General features: G+C 37.5%; 3 protein-coding genes across 4 annotated transcripts; all 3 read left to right on the top strand.

Moving 5' to 3' along the window:
• Positions 1 to 1,901: 1,901 nt before the first annotated feature.
• Positions 1,902 to 5,492, top strand: LOC113158082 (G-protein coupled receptor 4-like). The gene is made up of 4 exons (XM_026353757.1): positions 1,902 to 1,909; positions 3,883 to 4,050; positions 4,333 to 4,508; positions 4,611 to 5,492. The coding sequence occupies exons 2-4, from the start codon at positions 3,898 to 3,900 to the stop codon at positions 5,143 to 5,145; spliced, it is 864 nt and encodes a 287-aa protein (XP_026209542.1). The 5' UTR covers positions 1,902 to 1,909; positions 3,883 to 3,897; the 3' UTR covers positions 5,146 to 5,492.
• A 571-nt stretch (positions 5,493 to 6,063) lies between these two features.
• LOC113158083 (G-protein coupled receptor 4-like) lies at positions 6,064 to 13,244 on the top strand. 2 transcript variants are annotated; one of them, XR_003298553.1, is made up of 4 exons: positions 6,064 to 7,751; positions 9,203 to 9,343; positions 11,996 to 12,180; positions 12,277 to 13,244. XR_003298553.1 is itself a non-coding variant. In XM_026353758.1 (3 exons), exons 1-3 carry the CDS (start codon positions 9,266 to 9,268, stop codon positions 12,818 to 12,820), a joined length of 807 nt encoding a protein of 268 aa, XP_026209543.1. In that variant the 5' UTR covers positions 9,127 to 9,265; the 3' UTR covers positions 12,821 to 13,244. The 2 variants fall into 2 exon arrangements, 1 of the variants encoding a protein (XP_026209543.1); XM_026353758.1 differs by lacking the exon at positions 6,064 to 7,751 and having other exon boundaries at positions 9,127 to 9,343.
• A 1,943-nt stretch (positions 13,245 to 15,187) lies between these two features.
• LOC113158443 (G-protein coupled receptor 4-like) lies at positions 15,188 to 16,547 on the top strand. Its single transcript, XM_026354350.1, has 3 exons — positions 15,188 to 15,334; positions 15,750 to 15,928; positions 16,040 to 16,547. Exons 1-3 carry the CDS (start codon positions 15,188 to 15,190, stop codon positions 16,545 to 16,547), a joined length of 834 nt encoding a protein of 277 aa, XP_026210135.1.
• Positions 16,548 to 16,790: the final 243 nt, after the last annotated feature.

Below are 16,790 nucleotides of genomic sequence, written 5' to 3'. Positions count from 1 at the left end.
ACAATACAAACTGTCTGCACTTATAATTTACAACTTTCATGATATAAATACTGCGTTATTTTAAGTATTTGATATCAGTACTGTCCACTGATGATACAGGTTTTTTAAGTGTTAGGATTTAGTCCTAGACTGGCTGAAATAATCAAGTTTCTCATATTTATTTGCACAAGTTATTTACAAATGACTTATTTTAATTCATCTTACAGTTTGTCTAATGTTTTTCCTCCGACATTTATGAAAATACTGTTTGTGGCCAAAACATATACTGGAATCATCAGCTTCCTAAAAGATTCAACCTAAAAACACTATCATAAAATAAATAATATAAATAAATGTAAATAACTGTAAAAAAAAATCAGTGTGCGGCTGCTCTGGCAGCTGATCCACAGTCGCCCCCTGGTGACAATATTTGACTGTTTCATAAATGCAACTCAACTCAGATCATTTAACCATCAGCTGGTGGCGTTAACAAAAGCCTACAATGATAAACAGTGAATTTCAAAATAAAATAATATCCTGAGCAAAAGAAAAACAGACATTTTGATAATTTGGGTCAGTTGTAAATTCTGATGTTTGCAGCTTTTAAAATACTGAAGGCAGTAAAAGGAGAAAGAGAAACAACTACAGCTGACCTCTGTTTGATTCACTGGCATTTTGTCAGCATAGGTTAATTAGGAAACACTACCATGTAAAATCTTAAAGGAAAACTTTCTTCTTAGAAAACACTGTAAACTTCTGTCCTTAATTTGTTTTAGGAAAGCTGCAAGATTAAAGTGCAACAACATCAAAAAAGAGGAAGTTATGGTTTAGTACCTTGTGTAAAAATATCTGCTGCTGAAGCAGGAAGCAGCAGCTGTTGGTGTCCAGTAGAGACGGAGACACATTAAACAGTTAATGTGCTGAGAGCTGATGGTTTGAGACATTTTTGTTTTTGTTTGAATTTTGTCTCAAATTTACAGCAGAATATCTAATTTCTCATAGTAACGTGTTTCAGTCTGAAAAAACAAAATATTGCAACTCTCTTTCCCTCAGTAAATGTAGAACTTAATTTTTCAACCAAGCACAAATATACTGTAAATGACTTAATGTCCTTCTGAGTATAGGATCAATTCCATCCTCCTGGCTGGACAAATGTGCTCCACAGAGAAGTAATCCGAAAGGAAAATGTTTTAAGATGAGTAACAAAGACAGAAGCACTGAAAACTCAGATTCCCTGATTTCTGTCATCAAGATACGATTCGGTTTCATTCTGCTGCGTCGTTCCTTCTCCACCTTGTCGTGCTTCTAAGAGGATCCACACATACAAAACATTCACATGTGCAATGTAAATGCAGACATCTGTGCAGCACAACTTCACTCACCCACACGTTTCTTCTCACATTATTTTAATGTCTTCATTTTGTTGTGAAAAAATAAATGTAATACTGTAATTTTTCTCTTATTTTTGTTCCAGTCAAGAGTTTCCTGCAGAAAAGTACAGAGAGGAGGAGAAAACACAAAGTTAATAACATGCAATGGTGGCATTCAACTTTGTGTTTGATTAACTCAATCATCAGTTAATCTTAAATAACAAGAGTTACACAAGATGTCATGTCAAGTATTTAGTGCCTTACAGACTTAAATCAAGCTTTTTCATATAGTTCAATCCATAAGTCATTTGTTCATTAGTTCTGTTGAATCTGATCTGTTGTTCTCTTCTGTGGTGCAAATACTAAACAGGCAGCTCAGTGCAGAGCTCCATAAATTCCACTTGAGTTACATGAGTTCCTTCTGAGGAAGGCAGTCACCCATAGAACCACTTTGTCTCCTGCATGTTACTACTTGTCCCATTACTGCGGTCTGTGTGTTTGTTGAGGTGAAAGCAGAGATCAGAACAACGCAGTAGGTTGAGTTTCTCCAGGTTTTAAAGGTGAGACTAGTTTATTTCTGTTGTTCTATGGATGATCTAATTCATAAAATTGGTAAATGTATTACTGAATTCAACTAGGAATGTAACTGAATATGTAAAGTGTGAGCAGCTGACAGCTCAGGACTGTGGTTGAACTAATAGACTGTAGTCAAAGCAGTGACATTTACTTTCAGTTTCTCTCACACTGTTTCCATTAAATGATCTTGTTGTTAATCGATTTATGAGTTTATGGTTTTAGATTATGGTTGGTAAGTGTGTTTTACTTTTGTGTGTCACAGTATAATGATTGATATAAAAGAAATAAAAATATGCAACATCAGATTTAATGATTTATTTCCAGTAGAATATGAACAAAAAGAGAGATTAATCTGGGAATTTGTAGTCAACTTAGATATCATCCAGATTGCTGCATTGGTAATGTGAATGTATTTACCTGGTAATTGCAGAGCTGATGAAATGTAGCACTGAAGACAACAAAAATGCACCAACAGCAAAAATAAAAAAATAAACCACAAAAAAAAAAAAAAAAACACATACACACACAAAAGTTGTGTTTTAGGACATTGCACAAAATATCTTTAAGACGCAGGAACCAGTCTGCAGCCAGTGATGGAAGCACTTAGGCAGAACAGTTGTCTCAAATTTGAAATGAAACACCAGAAAAACAACAGAAACTAGTTTTAGTCTAATTCAAAATATGAAAACATAAAAATAAAATTCATGAGATAGCAGCGGTATGTGACTAAATAACTTTTTTATTTTTCTATTTATATTATTGTGACACAGTCGCCTACATTTATCCAACCACCTCCTTACAGTCGCCTTTTGAACCACTTCGTCTCTTCGTCAGAAGCATCTTGAGCTCCTGTGTTTCACTACTTGTCACATTACTGCAGACTGTGAAAGCAGAGTCACTCAGGTTGTGGTCCTCCAGGTTTTAAAGGTAAGATTTGTGTTGTTTTACTTATGTTGTTCTGTCTTGTAGATAAGAAATCTTTAGAAACACTGGAGTAAGAAGATATTACCTTCTTAAATATACTATAGTAGCTGACTAAAAAACACCAAAAATGGGACTTCTGTGGTTGACATAGACCATTCAGCTCTCAGCGCTACTGAAACATAATAGTTCACTCTCTGTATGGTCCCTCATTGTTTTTCTTGAACATTCTCTACACTGAACAATGGTAGAAAAATAGAAAGCAGAAAAATTCCTTCTGTTGGGGTGAATGATGTGTATGAAGCTATTCTACACATGAACATCACAAAATAAGATGTAAACATGAAAAAGTGGAAAAAATAGATCCAACAATTCATAATAAGACTCATAAACGTAAATGTTAAAAATCCTTGTATGAAACAAGCTGTTTGTTTCTTTTCTTGTATTTTTTAGTTGGCACCACTGAATTCTTTTTGACTTGCACATGTTCATCCATCCTACATATGAGACGCAGGTGTAGAAATAAGAATAAGAAGAATAAGAAAACAAGCAGACACAGTGGTCTTCAGGGAGAACTGCTCTGTAAAAATCAACAATTACTGTAGTTTTTCAAACACAACTAAATGTTAACTTGACTATATATTAAATGCTGTGTAAATTTATGTCTTAGTTTATTTGATTCAGAGTTTGTTGCACAAGTTTGGTTGTCTTTTGAAATCTTAATTTAAACAACTTTTTGTGCAGATGTGAATCTTTTTGGATTAAATATTTACAATACTCTATAGTTTAATGGTTTACACACCCTCTATTTCCTCGGAAACCATGGTACTGCAGCTAACATGTTTGCTTCTGTTTGAGTTAAAACAGTTAAATTGTACAATGAGATTCTTATTTGCAATCCCTCCCTTCACAGTAAAAGAAAAACATAGAGAAAACAATAAGTAATATGATGCTCACAGTTTTTTTCTGTACTTCAGCAAAATCACTAAAAAAGTTTCAGTTTTAGATAAACAAAAACAAATGTCTCCCTTTCCAGGTTTCACCCTGCAGAATGACACAGAACTACGTTAACAACACATCACAGGAAATTACCAACAACACCAGAACTGACCAGTTTAAAGAAATTCGGCATGTGGCTGCATGCATCATTATTTCTGTCGAACTTCCTTTGACCCTAGTGGCCATCTTTGCTGTTTATGCTCTGGTATGTATATTATGAGATTTACAGTTTCAAAAGCTCAGCACAGTTTTATTATATAAGTTCTGTGTTTCACCACATGCGATTTGAAATAGGATAATGTCTTAAAATGGTGGATCTTAGCTTTAATTTGAGTAAAAGTAGGTTTTCCTTCCTAAAATGCACGAAGACAGGAGCTCAAACAACTCCCTCAGAGATTGCTCACAAACTGTTGGCTGAGCAAAATAAAATGCTGCATATATATATATACTTTTTTTTCTATTTGTTTTTTCCAACTCTTACCTACAGGTGCGAAAGAATCATGTTGCTCCGATCTATGTCATCAACCTTCTCATTTCTGACCTCATTCAGCTCTGCTGTATGATTATTCGGGAGGCAGAAACTGCTTGGTTCATCACTCGTTGTATCTACCACTTTGGTCTGATGGCCAGTGTTGGCTTCATGGTGTGCATCGCCCTGGAAAGGTAACTATCTGTAAATCCACAATGTGTCTGATTCATTTTAATAGATAATTCTAATTCTGCCCAAAGACCATCATCTCCTGTATGTGTCTCTCTGTGTTACAGGTATTTGGTCATCGCCTGGCCACTGTGGTACCGTAACAGACGAACAATCAAGATCTCTGTGGTCGTCTGTGTTGTGGTCTGGACCTTTTCTCTTGTCTGTTTCCTCCTGTTCTATTTCAGGAAGGAGAGTACTCGTACAGTCTTTGGTGTCTTCCTCCTCCTTCCATTTCCCCTACTTATATTCTCCCTGGTTGGGACCATTAAAGCCTTGTCTGCTGCCATCAGTGTCCGTGCTGAAGAAAAACGTCGAATTGTGGGACTTCTGGTTCTGGTGCTGCTCATTTACACTCTGTTATTCCTGCCCGGCATCATTTTGTTCCTGGCAGACAAAAATGCCAGAGGTCGTAACTTGGGTTTTGTGTCTTTCACTTTATTTAAACTCAGTCCTCTGGCTGATTTATTTCTGTATATTTTCCTCAGGAAAGGGGCTGTAAACAAGGTTCTGTCCTGTCTGTGTTGTTGCAGGAAGAACAGAACTAGTCAGACGTCCAGCAGTGTGAATGATGGAAACACTCACACAGTCACCTCCATGTAGTCAGAAGAGAAAAGAGGAGAAAACACAATAAGAAACATAGTAAGAGGATGAAAAGTCATCCCTGGACCGTGTTCACCTGACATCCTTTATTCTCCTTTTGAAAATTCTTGATTTCTCATGCTGTTGGCTGTTTACTTGTCACAGAGATGAGATTTCTTTACTTTGCATGTCCAAATTAGGTGTCAGGTGTTGCCCTGTGTTAGAAAATGCGACATAATATAGATATGATTCATACTTAAACACACACTTTTCTAAATCTATTTGTATACAGAGTAGATGTGTTATATAAGTATTTGTATATACATATACATATATAGGGAGCGAGAGAGAGAGAAACTAAACGTGGTGGTTTTATATATATATATATATATTTATATATTTATATATTTAAAACCACCACGTTTATTTTATGTAAATATCATTCATGCTAAATGCAACTCCTGTTGCTACATTCTTCCACTTAATATCATCAAATATACTTCATAAGTTTACTCAGACAACAACAGTATGAGCATGTATTGGCATCTAGTTTATCTGGAAGCTCTGTCTCATTACTGTAGACTGTCAGGATGCAGACTCAGATGAAACACAGTCTGTGGTCCTCCAGCTCTAAGATATAAGGTTTATGTTGTATTAATTCTTACTTCTTCACTGCAGCGTCTTGTTTCCGTCTCCTGCTGCTGCAGTCTGCTCATGAGTTCATCTCATAGTAATTGTTGGTTTTAAATTAAAGTCCTAAAGTCAGACTGACAATGAAACAAACCCAAGAGTTCACCGTAGAAATCGAGACAAGCTTCTTCTATTCACTTTGCTCTGTGGAGCAGCTGTGACTCTTTATCTCTCTCCTCCTGCGCTCTGACCACTGCAGGAATTCAGAAAGCAGCGTGCATGAAAACTCATTCTCAAATGTTTCTCCTTAGTTTTCTGTCTTTATGCTTGATTTTGTTTTCTACATTTTGACTTCTCTGGATCCAAACTTAAAGAACATCTTCAAAAACTTCTTCCTGACTGTAAAACATTTTCCTTTTTCTGTTTTTTTTTTAAAATGCTATACATTAAATAAATATGTAGAAATGTATTTGTTCATTAATTTATACTGAATGTGTGTTACATGTTTATTTTCAGTTCAGTCTAGGAATCAAACGTTTGCTTCATGTTCTAGTCTTCATCACTTACTGAGACTCCAGTGGACAGAGCCTTAATAAACCTGTCTGTCCTCCCCAAATAGCTCACAGCGTGCAAGTTGACCATAAATGATTTGAATACTGTCAATCACCAGACACACTTCTTTCCTCTCACTGGTTAAAAACCACACGATGACACATCAGTCCACTCAGACATACAAGTTCTCCTTACTGGTTCATGTGTATGTGTCTCTATATGACTTCATATTATTTTTAACTCCCATTCTATTTAACTGTTCTTTGTTGGGTTCTTTAACTGACCTGGTTAAATGGTTCTATTTAATCTGGCACTGTTTTAGAATATTTGTTGGTATAGGATCTAATGCACAGGTTGATAATTGTGCTGTAGACATGAGTGAAATTAGTTAATTCTCTTCAAAGGAAGTAAAGTATTCTAGGTTCTGATCTGATATGGTCAGTTCATCATCTGCATTAATTAAACTGTCTGCTTTCAGAAAATGTGATAACTTAAAGAAATATGAGACTTCTGCTGTCTCTGAGTACAAATAATAACTAGCGAGGGGCTACTTGGTACATAATCAGAGAGATGTTCTACTTTACATCAAAGTACACATAAATATTATATCATTGTGCAACATGTTTATACTGTATTTAACACCAGAAGAAGTTTCCTAAGTGTTTGCAAAATGTTAACTACTATTCATGTTTTGTAAAATGTTCCAGTGATTCATAACTTAACTCACTAAAAGAGTGTAAGAAACACTAGATCTTTAAAAAGGTCTTATTTAGTATTTTAGTGGAGATTTTCATAGAGTAGAGTTAAAGTGTTTATTAACTCATCAAAAGTCTATTAATTTTGTGATATCACTATATAAACAGATGATTTAGAGGTGATGAGAAATGTATGTGAAAATAAAATTAAGAACTGTACTTCCTGTTTTGTACTAAAAGTTCGCACCATGTCCTCTCACCCTGTAAATTTTATCTTCATTAACCACAGCTCTAAACTTACAGGTACATAATAAACCCAGACTGGCTGAGACAGGTCGGTTTAAGCCTCATTCTTTAGTTTATTTTAGTTCAGTGTTCTGCATGATGGGTGCAATATAGTCAAAGACAAAGAAAGTTTGTAGATGAATTTGGTTTGGTCATTAATTTTAAGGAAAGAATAAAATGAAGAGAAGATGTTGATGACAACTACATAAACATGCATCACTCAACCTCATATCATTTTATGTAGAGTAAATGTTTTTAAAGCTTCAGTGAATTTAACCTAAATGTAAAAGTCATCAAAACTACAGTCTTTACTTTAAAAGTTATTAGAATAAATGATAAAGTGTGAACAACCACACTTCCCCTCCCTGTTTCCTTGCCTCTTTACTGTTTCGTTCTCTTTGCAGAGATAAATGCTGTAGACAGGAACAGGAAGAACATTTAGAACGTGGTAATCCAGCTTTCACGGTGAGTTTTTACCACTTACTCTTATTATTCTAAGGACAATCCTATATGAAATGTATAAAATGATTTATAAAATGACATTGTAATAGAGTGAACAGTACAGTGAGCGAGGATCTTTATAAAGTGCTGTGATAAAGAAACTGATTCAGATCAAACTAATTTAAATGTTAAACAAAGAAAAACACAAAAACTTTTAACATTACCTGTATCAATATTTTCTTAAAGTTTAAAGAGGAAACTACTACAACTTCCAGATCCCTCTTAGTGTGACCAACAGTTCAGTCCAAATTAGCACAAAGACACAGTGAACATGAGCCAATAGTTGTGTAAAAACACTGTTAACACAAGATTTTACATCATGTTTTGCTAACTTAGATTGGACCACAGAGGTTTTATGAAGTATTTTACATTTGTATTGACCAACTTAATTGTATTGTGTAAATTTAAAGTTTGATGCCTGCGACACATAATCAGTCAAAATACGACTTTTAATATTTGAGCAACATCATTCTGGATAATTTCAAACTTAACATTTATTGGTAACAGGTGAGGATCTAATGATTAAATAACACAAAAAGCACAGAGAACCCTCCACTTCATGCCAAACCTCTAGTGAGAATTGTGAGTCAGTAAAAAAAGCAAGAAGTTTGTATAGAAATTTGTTCTTTTAACATCTACAGCACACAGGACAATTTAAAAAGTGGACTTCAGGGAAATAACAGTGTGTAAAGGACGAGGGCAGAAACCATTTTTGAATGTGACCTTCAGGCCTGAGAAACCATGTTTTACAAAATCTGAAATGGCCTAAAATCACACAGCAGCACAACAACTGCTGCAACAAAACATCCTGGAACTAAAAATTATAAGACAGCAGAGCAAGTTCTAATAAAAATCAGTGTAACAGGTTTGTAAATAGTTGGACATAATTATTGTCAGACACTGAGGAAAGAACGTTTTGGGAGGTTTATTGAAAGACAACCAATAATAATAATAGAACAGGTGTAGGAAGCAGGCTAAGGCCAGAGCTGGTACAGGGGATGGAGATGGAGCGCCCTCTATTGGTCAGTGGAACAGACAGCATCCAATTAACCAGGTGAGAATCCAGCAGGTTGGAGATCAAAATTAAAAGTGAAAGTAAAACTACAAACAAGATCAAACCAGGTCTCGCTGTGGAAAAGAGGGATGGTTGTCAACAGTGAGAAAGGCTGTTAACCCTTTTTTAGGGTTCCATCACAATATTGAGTTGCACCCCTTAAATCAACATGAATGGAACATCCATCATAACAGTTTTATTTTTTATTTTTTTATAAATTCCCAGTAGATACTGGAACTCATTTTCAGGAATGACAAAGCTGAACAGAAAGCTCTTTTATTTGATTGCACTGTATTACAGCAATTTAACTGATTAATGTTAATTATTTCTTATTTTTATCATCTGATCTCTCAAAAAACAGGTTTTATGCTGAAGACTGGAAGATTTGGACGTTTCCTACTGTGAAAGGTTTGAAATCCTTGTGATGGATCAGGTGATACAGTTAATCATCAGTATCAGCCTGCCTTTGAATGGAGCAGCCATCTATGCTACCTGTTCTCAGGTGTGTACATAAAGTTTAGTAAAGGGTAAAGGGGAGTGGGCGTGGTGGTGGAATGGTTAGCATCCCTTTAGCATTCTTTCAATGGTACATTCTCACTGTGCTAGAGTAGCTTTACAGCTCAGTGATATTTGTTTAGTTTCTTTGTATTTCATCATGTTGTCTATTCAAGTGCTCATCACTCTCCTGCTGCATATAAACACCTCTGTTTCCCTCTCCTGTCGCCAGAAAAGTTCTGTTTTCAGCAGTTTTTTAAAGATTGCAAGTGAGGTGGCTGAGCGTGCAGAGTTCTGCAGCTCATTCCACCATCGTGGGATCACTGAGCTAAACAGTTTTCCTTGGTGTCGACTGTGTGGTGCTGGTACCACCAGACGACGTTCACTGGTTGAGCGCAGTGGACGGGACAGGATGTAAACCTGAATGATTGCATTGAGATAAGATGGAGCTGTGGAGTTAACGACTCTGTAGGCAAGAGACAGTGCTTTGAACTTGATCCTTGCAGCCACAGGAAGCCAATGCAAAGATCTGAAGAGCGGTGTGACATGAGACCTTTTTGGTTGATTAAAAATGAGGCGTGCTGCCGCATTTTGGATCATCTGGAGGGGTTTGGTCGTGGATGCCGGTAAACCCATCAGTAGTGCATTGCAGTGATAAGAAAAGCTATGAGAATGGATGATAGAACCTAGAGAAGAAGTATAGATTGAAAAAAGAAGAAGACCAAGGACTGAGCCCTGCGGTACACCGGTTGAGAGGTTATGAGAGTCAGAGACACGCCCCTGCCAGGATACCTTGAAGGTTCGTTCGGACAAGTATGACTGAAGCCAGGCTAGAGCTGATCCAGAGATGCCCAGGTCTGAAAGTGCAGTCATAAGAATCTGATGGTTCACAGTGTCAAAGGCTACAGATAGGTCTAATAGAATAAGGACAGAAGAGTTACCTGTAGCTTTAGCCACCCGTAGGGATTCCACAACAGTCAGAAGTGCTGTTTCTGTGGAGTGACCACTCTTGAAGCCAGACTGATTGACATCAAGGAGATTGTTCAGGGAAAGAAAGTCAGAGAGTTGATTGAAGGCTGCACGTTCAGAGAGACCGGTCTGTAGTTCTCCACAAGGGAGGGCTCCAGAGAAGGCTTCTTCAACAATGGAGTAATCTGGGCCTGCTTGAATGAGGTGGGAAAGGTGCCTGTTGTGAAAGAGGTGTTGATGATCTGTGTAATGGCTGATATAAGTGTTGGTGCGATAGCTTGAAGAAGAGTAGAGGGAATCGAATCCAGAGAGCAGGTGGTCGGGCGATTGGAGAGGAGGAGGTTAGATACATCGTCCTCTGACAGTGTTGAAAAAGTGAAGTGAGATGCATTGTCAGGTTCAGTAAGCAGACATTGTCAGGAGGAGTGAACTGGGAGCTGATGGCTGCCACCTCGTTGGTAAAAAAGGAGGTAAAGTCGTCAGCTGTGAGACAGGTGGGTGGTGGAGGTGGGTGGTGGATAGAGTAGAGACTTGAAAGTTGAGAACAGCTTTCTGGTGTCTGTGGTGTTGCTGAGCTTGTCCTGGTAATATTCAGTCTTCGCCCTGGTGACACTGTAAGAATAAGATTGAAGCAAATCCTGATAATCAATTAGAGCAGGTTGAGACTTGGATTTGCGCCACTTCCTCTCAGCACTCCTGAGCACAGTGCGTTGTTCACGGATCTGGTCAGTGAGCCACGAGTTGGAAGCTGAAGGACGAGCAGGTCTAGTAGATGTCGGGCACAGACTATCCAGGCAGAACGAAAGAGTATCGCAGAGCCTGTCCGTGGCTGCGTCGGTGTCGTAGGTGGATAAAACCTGTGATGAGGGCAGCGCTGCAGAAACCAGGGAAGAAAACTGCTCCAGGTTGAGAGATCTGAGGTTGTGGATGGAATGTTTCCAATGCAGTGGAAGAATGAGACAGTCTAGAGATGAAGACTGTGAGCTGAAGGAAGAAGTGATCCGACAAATGCAGAGGAGTGACAGAGATGTCGTCCACAGTGCAATTTCGGATCAGAACGAGGTCCAGGTTGTCGCCAGCTTTGTGAGTTGGAGGAGTGGAGACTAGTCTAAGGTCAAACGTGTTCAGAAGAGCGAGCACGTCAGATACCTGTGGTTTGTTGAGGTGGATGTTGAGGTCTCCTAAGACGATGAGAGGAGTGCCATCTTCAGGGAATGAATGAATCAGTAACTTTGGATCTCAGTTTGGCCACACTAACACACTTGTTAATGTTATTTTCTGCTTGTCTATGTGTTAAATGTTTTCTCAGCCTTGTTGACACTGACGCTGTTCTTCTGTAAACCCCCTATTCTTTATACACATATACAACTTAATGCTAGTTTTACTGTTAGTGTTGTATACTGTGCACATTTGATTACTGACTGTACTGAATAAACCTGTAAGGTTGTCTGTCCTTGGAAAAAGAAGCTAATTTTATATGGGATCTATCTGGGTAAATAAAAGATAAACTGCTTAAATCTAAGTGTGGGAAGTTTGTAAAGATGTAACCAAGATGATCTGAAGCTGTAATTAATGTAAAAAGAACATCTACAAAGTACTGAATTAAGGATCTGATTAGATATGTAAGTGAAAGAACATTCTGAACATGTTAACAGCTGCTGTATTCATCTTTACGAATGTTTTCCTACAGGTGCCAAAGGATAATACTGCTCGAATCTACTTCATCAACCTTCTCATATGTGATTTCATTCAGCTTTACTCCTTAACTGCTCTGTTAATGGTCCAGAGGTACACTCCAGGGGGAATGTTCTTATTTATCTACATCTTTGCTGTGATGGTCAGTGTTGGCTTCATGGTGTGCATCACCTTGGACAGGTAGTTATCTGTAAACACACATCAGTGCAGCTCCTTCAGTGTCTGTGTGCTGTACAAGTCTCACACTCTCCAATATGTGCTGATCTTGTTTCACAGGTATCTGGTCATCACCCGTCTGCGGTGTTCCTGCATCAGACAAACAATTCAAATCTCTGGAGTGGTCTGTTTTGTGGTCTGGTTTGTTCCTCTGTGCATTGTCATCCGTGTCTATCCTCTCATTGATTTTCTGGGCCCAGACATGTCTCTTATTGCCATCTTCCTCCTACTTCCCTATCCCCTGCTTGTTTTCCTGCTGTGTTTAACATTTAGAGCCCTGTGTACAGCCAGCAGTGTCCCTCCTCGTGAAAAATGCAGAATTGTAGCATGTGTGGTACTGGTGCTGCTTATTTACTCACTGCTTTTATTGCCCACTATCATTTTCTTACTGGGAAATGATCTGAGATATCACCATTTCATATACGTGTTTAAAATTCTACCTGTGCTCAGTCCACTTGCAGACACGCTCCTGTATTTTTTCCTTAGAAAAGAGGCTGTAGATAAACCTTTAAACTTTTTGTGTTGTTGCAAAAAAGAACGTAATGATATGAGCTCATCAGCAGTGAATGATGACGACAACATGCACGCAGAAAGTTCTGTGTAGGAAGAGAAGAGGAAAATTATAAAGACAGATGAGACAGAGGCCGTCACTAACATGATTTCTGAAAAGATGATTAACTGTGGAAAAAAGGAAGTGTGAGAATTATTATACTGGAGGCTGGAAATGTTTGTCTATATACATAAAACGAGTGCTTTTTCAGTGTTGAGACAGTTGATTATATATTATTTATCAAATTCATGTATATCCTAATTCTTTCATCACAAAAGCAAAGCAAAAACATTTTAAATAAACTTTGGTTGTGTCTTATTATTCATCGACATTTCATTTTGTTTGTGTCACTTCCTCCTTTGTTGTAACCAGTGACTGTGGATTTTAAATAGTTTTTATGTTTGTTTGTTTGTTCAAAAATATGTACCGGACTACTTTTTTATTTATGTTTATTTCTGTATGAATGTGTTCATTACATGGAAATCCTTTTGAAAATGTATTTATAAACAAAATGCAGAATTAATTCTCCTTGACTTAGATTTTTGCTTGTTCCCCACTTGTAAGTCGCTTTGGATAAAAGCATCTGCTAAATAACTAAATGTAAATGAAGACATCTCAATCTCTGAATCATTCCTGACTAGTGTACAACAAAATCTCTCTGAAATTGTTAAACCTGTACTGTTGTCTTCAATGTACATGCAAAGTTTCCCTCACAACTCCAATATGTGAACATCAATGTCCTTTAGCCTTTAGATGAAGCTACACAGCTGGTTCAGGTCCAGAGAAACCGTATTTGAATTCGACCGTTGTCTTCCAGCAATTTATTACAGTGTACTTACACAAAGTAAACAAAATAAAAAGATTATATGTGATGCAAAAAGTTTCTTTAAATTAATTCAGTGTCACAGGAAATTATCATATGCCACCTCATTCACAAGCTTCATAATGGACCAGTAAATTATAGTACAGGATAATTTAATACATCAAACTCTAAATGTCCAGAAGAAAAAACAGGGAGTATAGAAATGAAAAACACAAATGCATTTAAATGTCCAGCTTTTTTAATAAATAATACCCATAGTGCAACTTTTGAACCACTAAGCCTTGTGCACTATAATAAAATTTCCCCACAGTTTTTATCTAAACTGACCTGAATCTGCTAAAATTAAATTTGAGGTTTGGCACTTTAATGTAGAATCCAGAGTTGAATTTTAGATGTTGTGTCTGTTTTACAGTATCTATTCCAATACTTTATGAATAAATGTCTGCCAAATTCATAGATATTTTCTCACACTTTGTTTCTTTTGTGCCACAAAAATTAGTTTGTTTAAAACTTTGTGTCTTCAAACAAAGCAGATACAGCGACATCTGGTGGTTCATAACAGTTAAAGCAGGTTAAAAAGACTGAACTTAACTGACTTTGATTCATTACCATGTGTGATAAAAGCCCCTGAAGCCTTTGTGTTGTTGTTACACCCTGAAAAGGGAGAAAATCAAGACATATGACGCACACGGACGTCATTCTATGGCGTCTTTATCCAGAATGAAGTGACCGCGGCGATACTCCCTCTACTGCATACTCAGGTATAACTAATTAATTAATGGATGAACTCACCCAGCCGATTCAGCAAATTCCCTGTTTTACCACAGACTACACTGCTATTTTCTACATAAGGAATTGCATTTCTGTCTGGAACATTAACACTGTTTCTAATACATATTGTAACTTTGTTACAAAGTTTTAACTGGACTGTAAATATCAGTCATATTAATTATTATGTTTCCTACAGATTCAAAATATGGGACGAAATATTAAAGCAATGGACTATATGATGCACCACAAATAAAAGCAATAACATACATGCAACACCCTTAAAGGTTCCTTTAAACTGATTCAGTGTCACAGAAAATGAGCAAATGTCAAATCATTCACTGGTTCCTCCAGATTTTAAATATAAGGTTTGTTTAATACATCAAAATGTATATATAGAATATTAATACTGTAAATACCCACGGGGAAAGAATGTAAATGGATGCAGAGGATCCAACATCAAACCTGGTGTATGATCTCAATCAGCTGTGGACTTAAAGGTAAAATTGGTGATATAACTTTTTTACTCATGTTTAAATGTGCAAACTGTGTCGACGGGTTCAGACAGTTGAACCAAATATTTATGTTTGAATTAGAGCTCAAAGACAGAGTTGTTCGACACTAAATACTAACAGAGTTCATCAAGTTGTGGTAAGTTGGAAGAAATGAAGGAATGAATCTGTGTTTTTCAGTTAGTTCTACTCTATGTTAGTGTTTGACGTAGTGAATGTTCCCACCTGTGTTTGTATTTGTGCCTCGCTCAGTGATATTAGTGAACCAAGTTATTTTTACATGTTAAGAATTCTCTTTTTTAGGTTTCAATCTGAAGAATGGAGGAATTCAACACTTCACAAAGCAGCAACATCACCAACAGTTACACTGAATCATCAATCAACCTCCTCTTCATAGTGACCTGCATCATCGTTGGCCTCAGCCTTCTCTTGAATCTAGTGGCTGCCTACTCTGTCTGTTCTCTGGTGTGTATTTGATCACTGAGATTTACAGTTTAATCTGTAATATTGAATAGCTACACATTTCTTTGATCTTCAGCTTCTGAACATCGGCTCCTTCTATTAGTTACTCCACTAAATGAAGCCTGATTTACCCTGTTGATGTGTTCCCTTCTATTATTTGTACAATGAGAAGAGAGGCGCCCTCTAAACACAGTACACCATGTTATGTGAAATATTAATAAGTAATAAAACTATTATTTGAAACACAACATGCCAACGTGTCACATCGGATTATTCTGACTGACACTCGGCTCTGACTACAGTTGCTCTGCAGAGCGAGGTGACACACTGTAATTTGGCAGAGGTCACCTTGAGGAGGAGAGGAGTTCAGACTCTATTTACATCTGCTTTCTTTACCTTTACCAATGTCTTCGTGCAGGTCCAAAAGGATCATGTTACTCAGATCTACGTTATCAACGTTCTCATTTCTGACCTCGTCCAGCTCAGCGGCATGATCGCTCAACTGACACCTTGTTTGCCGTCTGCAGTCTTTTTTCATATCTACTACTTTGGTGTGATATCCGGCGTTGGCTTCATGGTGTGTGTTGCTATGGAAAGGTAGCCATCTGTCACTCCAGTGATTCTACTTCAATGACCATTTTATTTGTACATCACTTGGATGCTGCTCAGTGACCATCGTCTACGGTGTGTGTCTACCTTGTGTTACAGGTATTTGGTTATTGCCTGGCCAGTGTGGTACCGCTTCAGACGAACAGTCAAGATCTATTTGATGGTCTCTGCCATGGTGTGGACACTTCCTCTTGTCTACGTCCTCCCTCTTTACTTCAAAGCTGATCCTCAGGTGGTAGAAACCATCTTGGCTGTCTTCTTCCTCCTTCCCTATCCACTGCTTGTATTCTTCCTTGGTGGGACTCTCAAAGCTTTGCGTCCTTCCGTCAGTGTCCCCCCTGAAGAAAAACGTCGAATTGTGGCCGTGTTGGTCCTGGTGCTGCTAATTTACACACTGATATTTCTGCCAACTGCTATTTGGTCCCTGGCACAAGACAGCGGTATTAACACGTCCTTTTCTGATCTGTCTTTCACTCTTATTAAGTTCAGTCCTCTTGCTGACTCATTTCTGTATGTTTTCCTGAGGAAAGGGGCTGCAGACAAGCTTTTGGCCTTTTTGTGCTTTTACAAGTTGGAAAGTAACAACACCAGTAGATCAACAGCATGAATGATGACAGCATGTTATAATAATGATGTCATTTATTATTATCAGAATTATACAATAGATAGTTGAGATACAGAGGCAAGAAAAAGTATTTGAACCCTTTGAATAACAACCTCAGAAAAGCTAATTGAAAATTAGATCAATAACCTCATCTACCTTATGTAAAGTTCAGAGGAAGGAGCTCTGTCTGTCTCCAACAGACAGAGCCTTAATTTACATTTACATTTAGTCATTTAGCAGACGCTT

Source organism: Anabas testudineus, chromosome 15 (assembly GCF_900324465.2).
Source record: "Anabas testudineus chromosome 15, fAnaTes1.2, whole genome shotgun sequence".
In the NCBI taxonomy this organism is placed as follows: Eukaryota; Metazoa; Chordata; class Actinopteri; order Anabantiformes; family Anabantidae; genus Anabas; species Anabas testudineus.
Note: the sequence above shows the minus strand (reverse complement) of the source record. Positions and strands in the feature narration are given on the sequence as shown.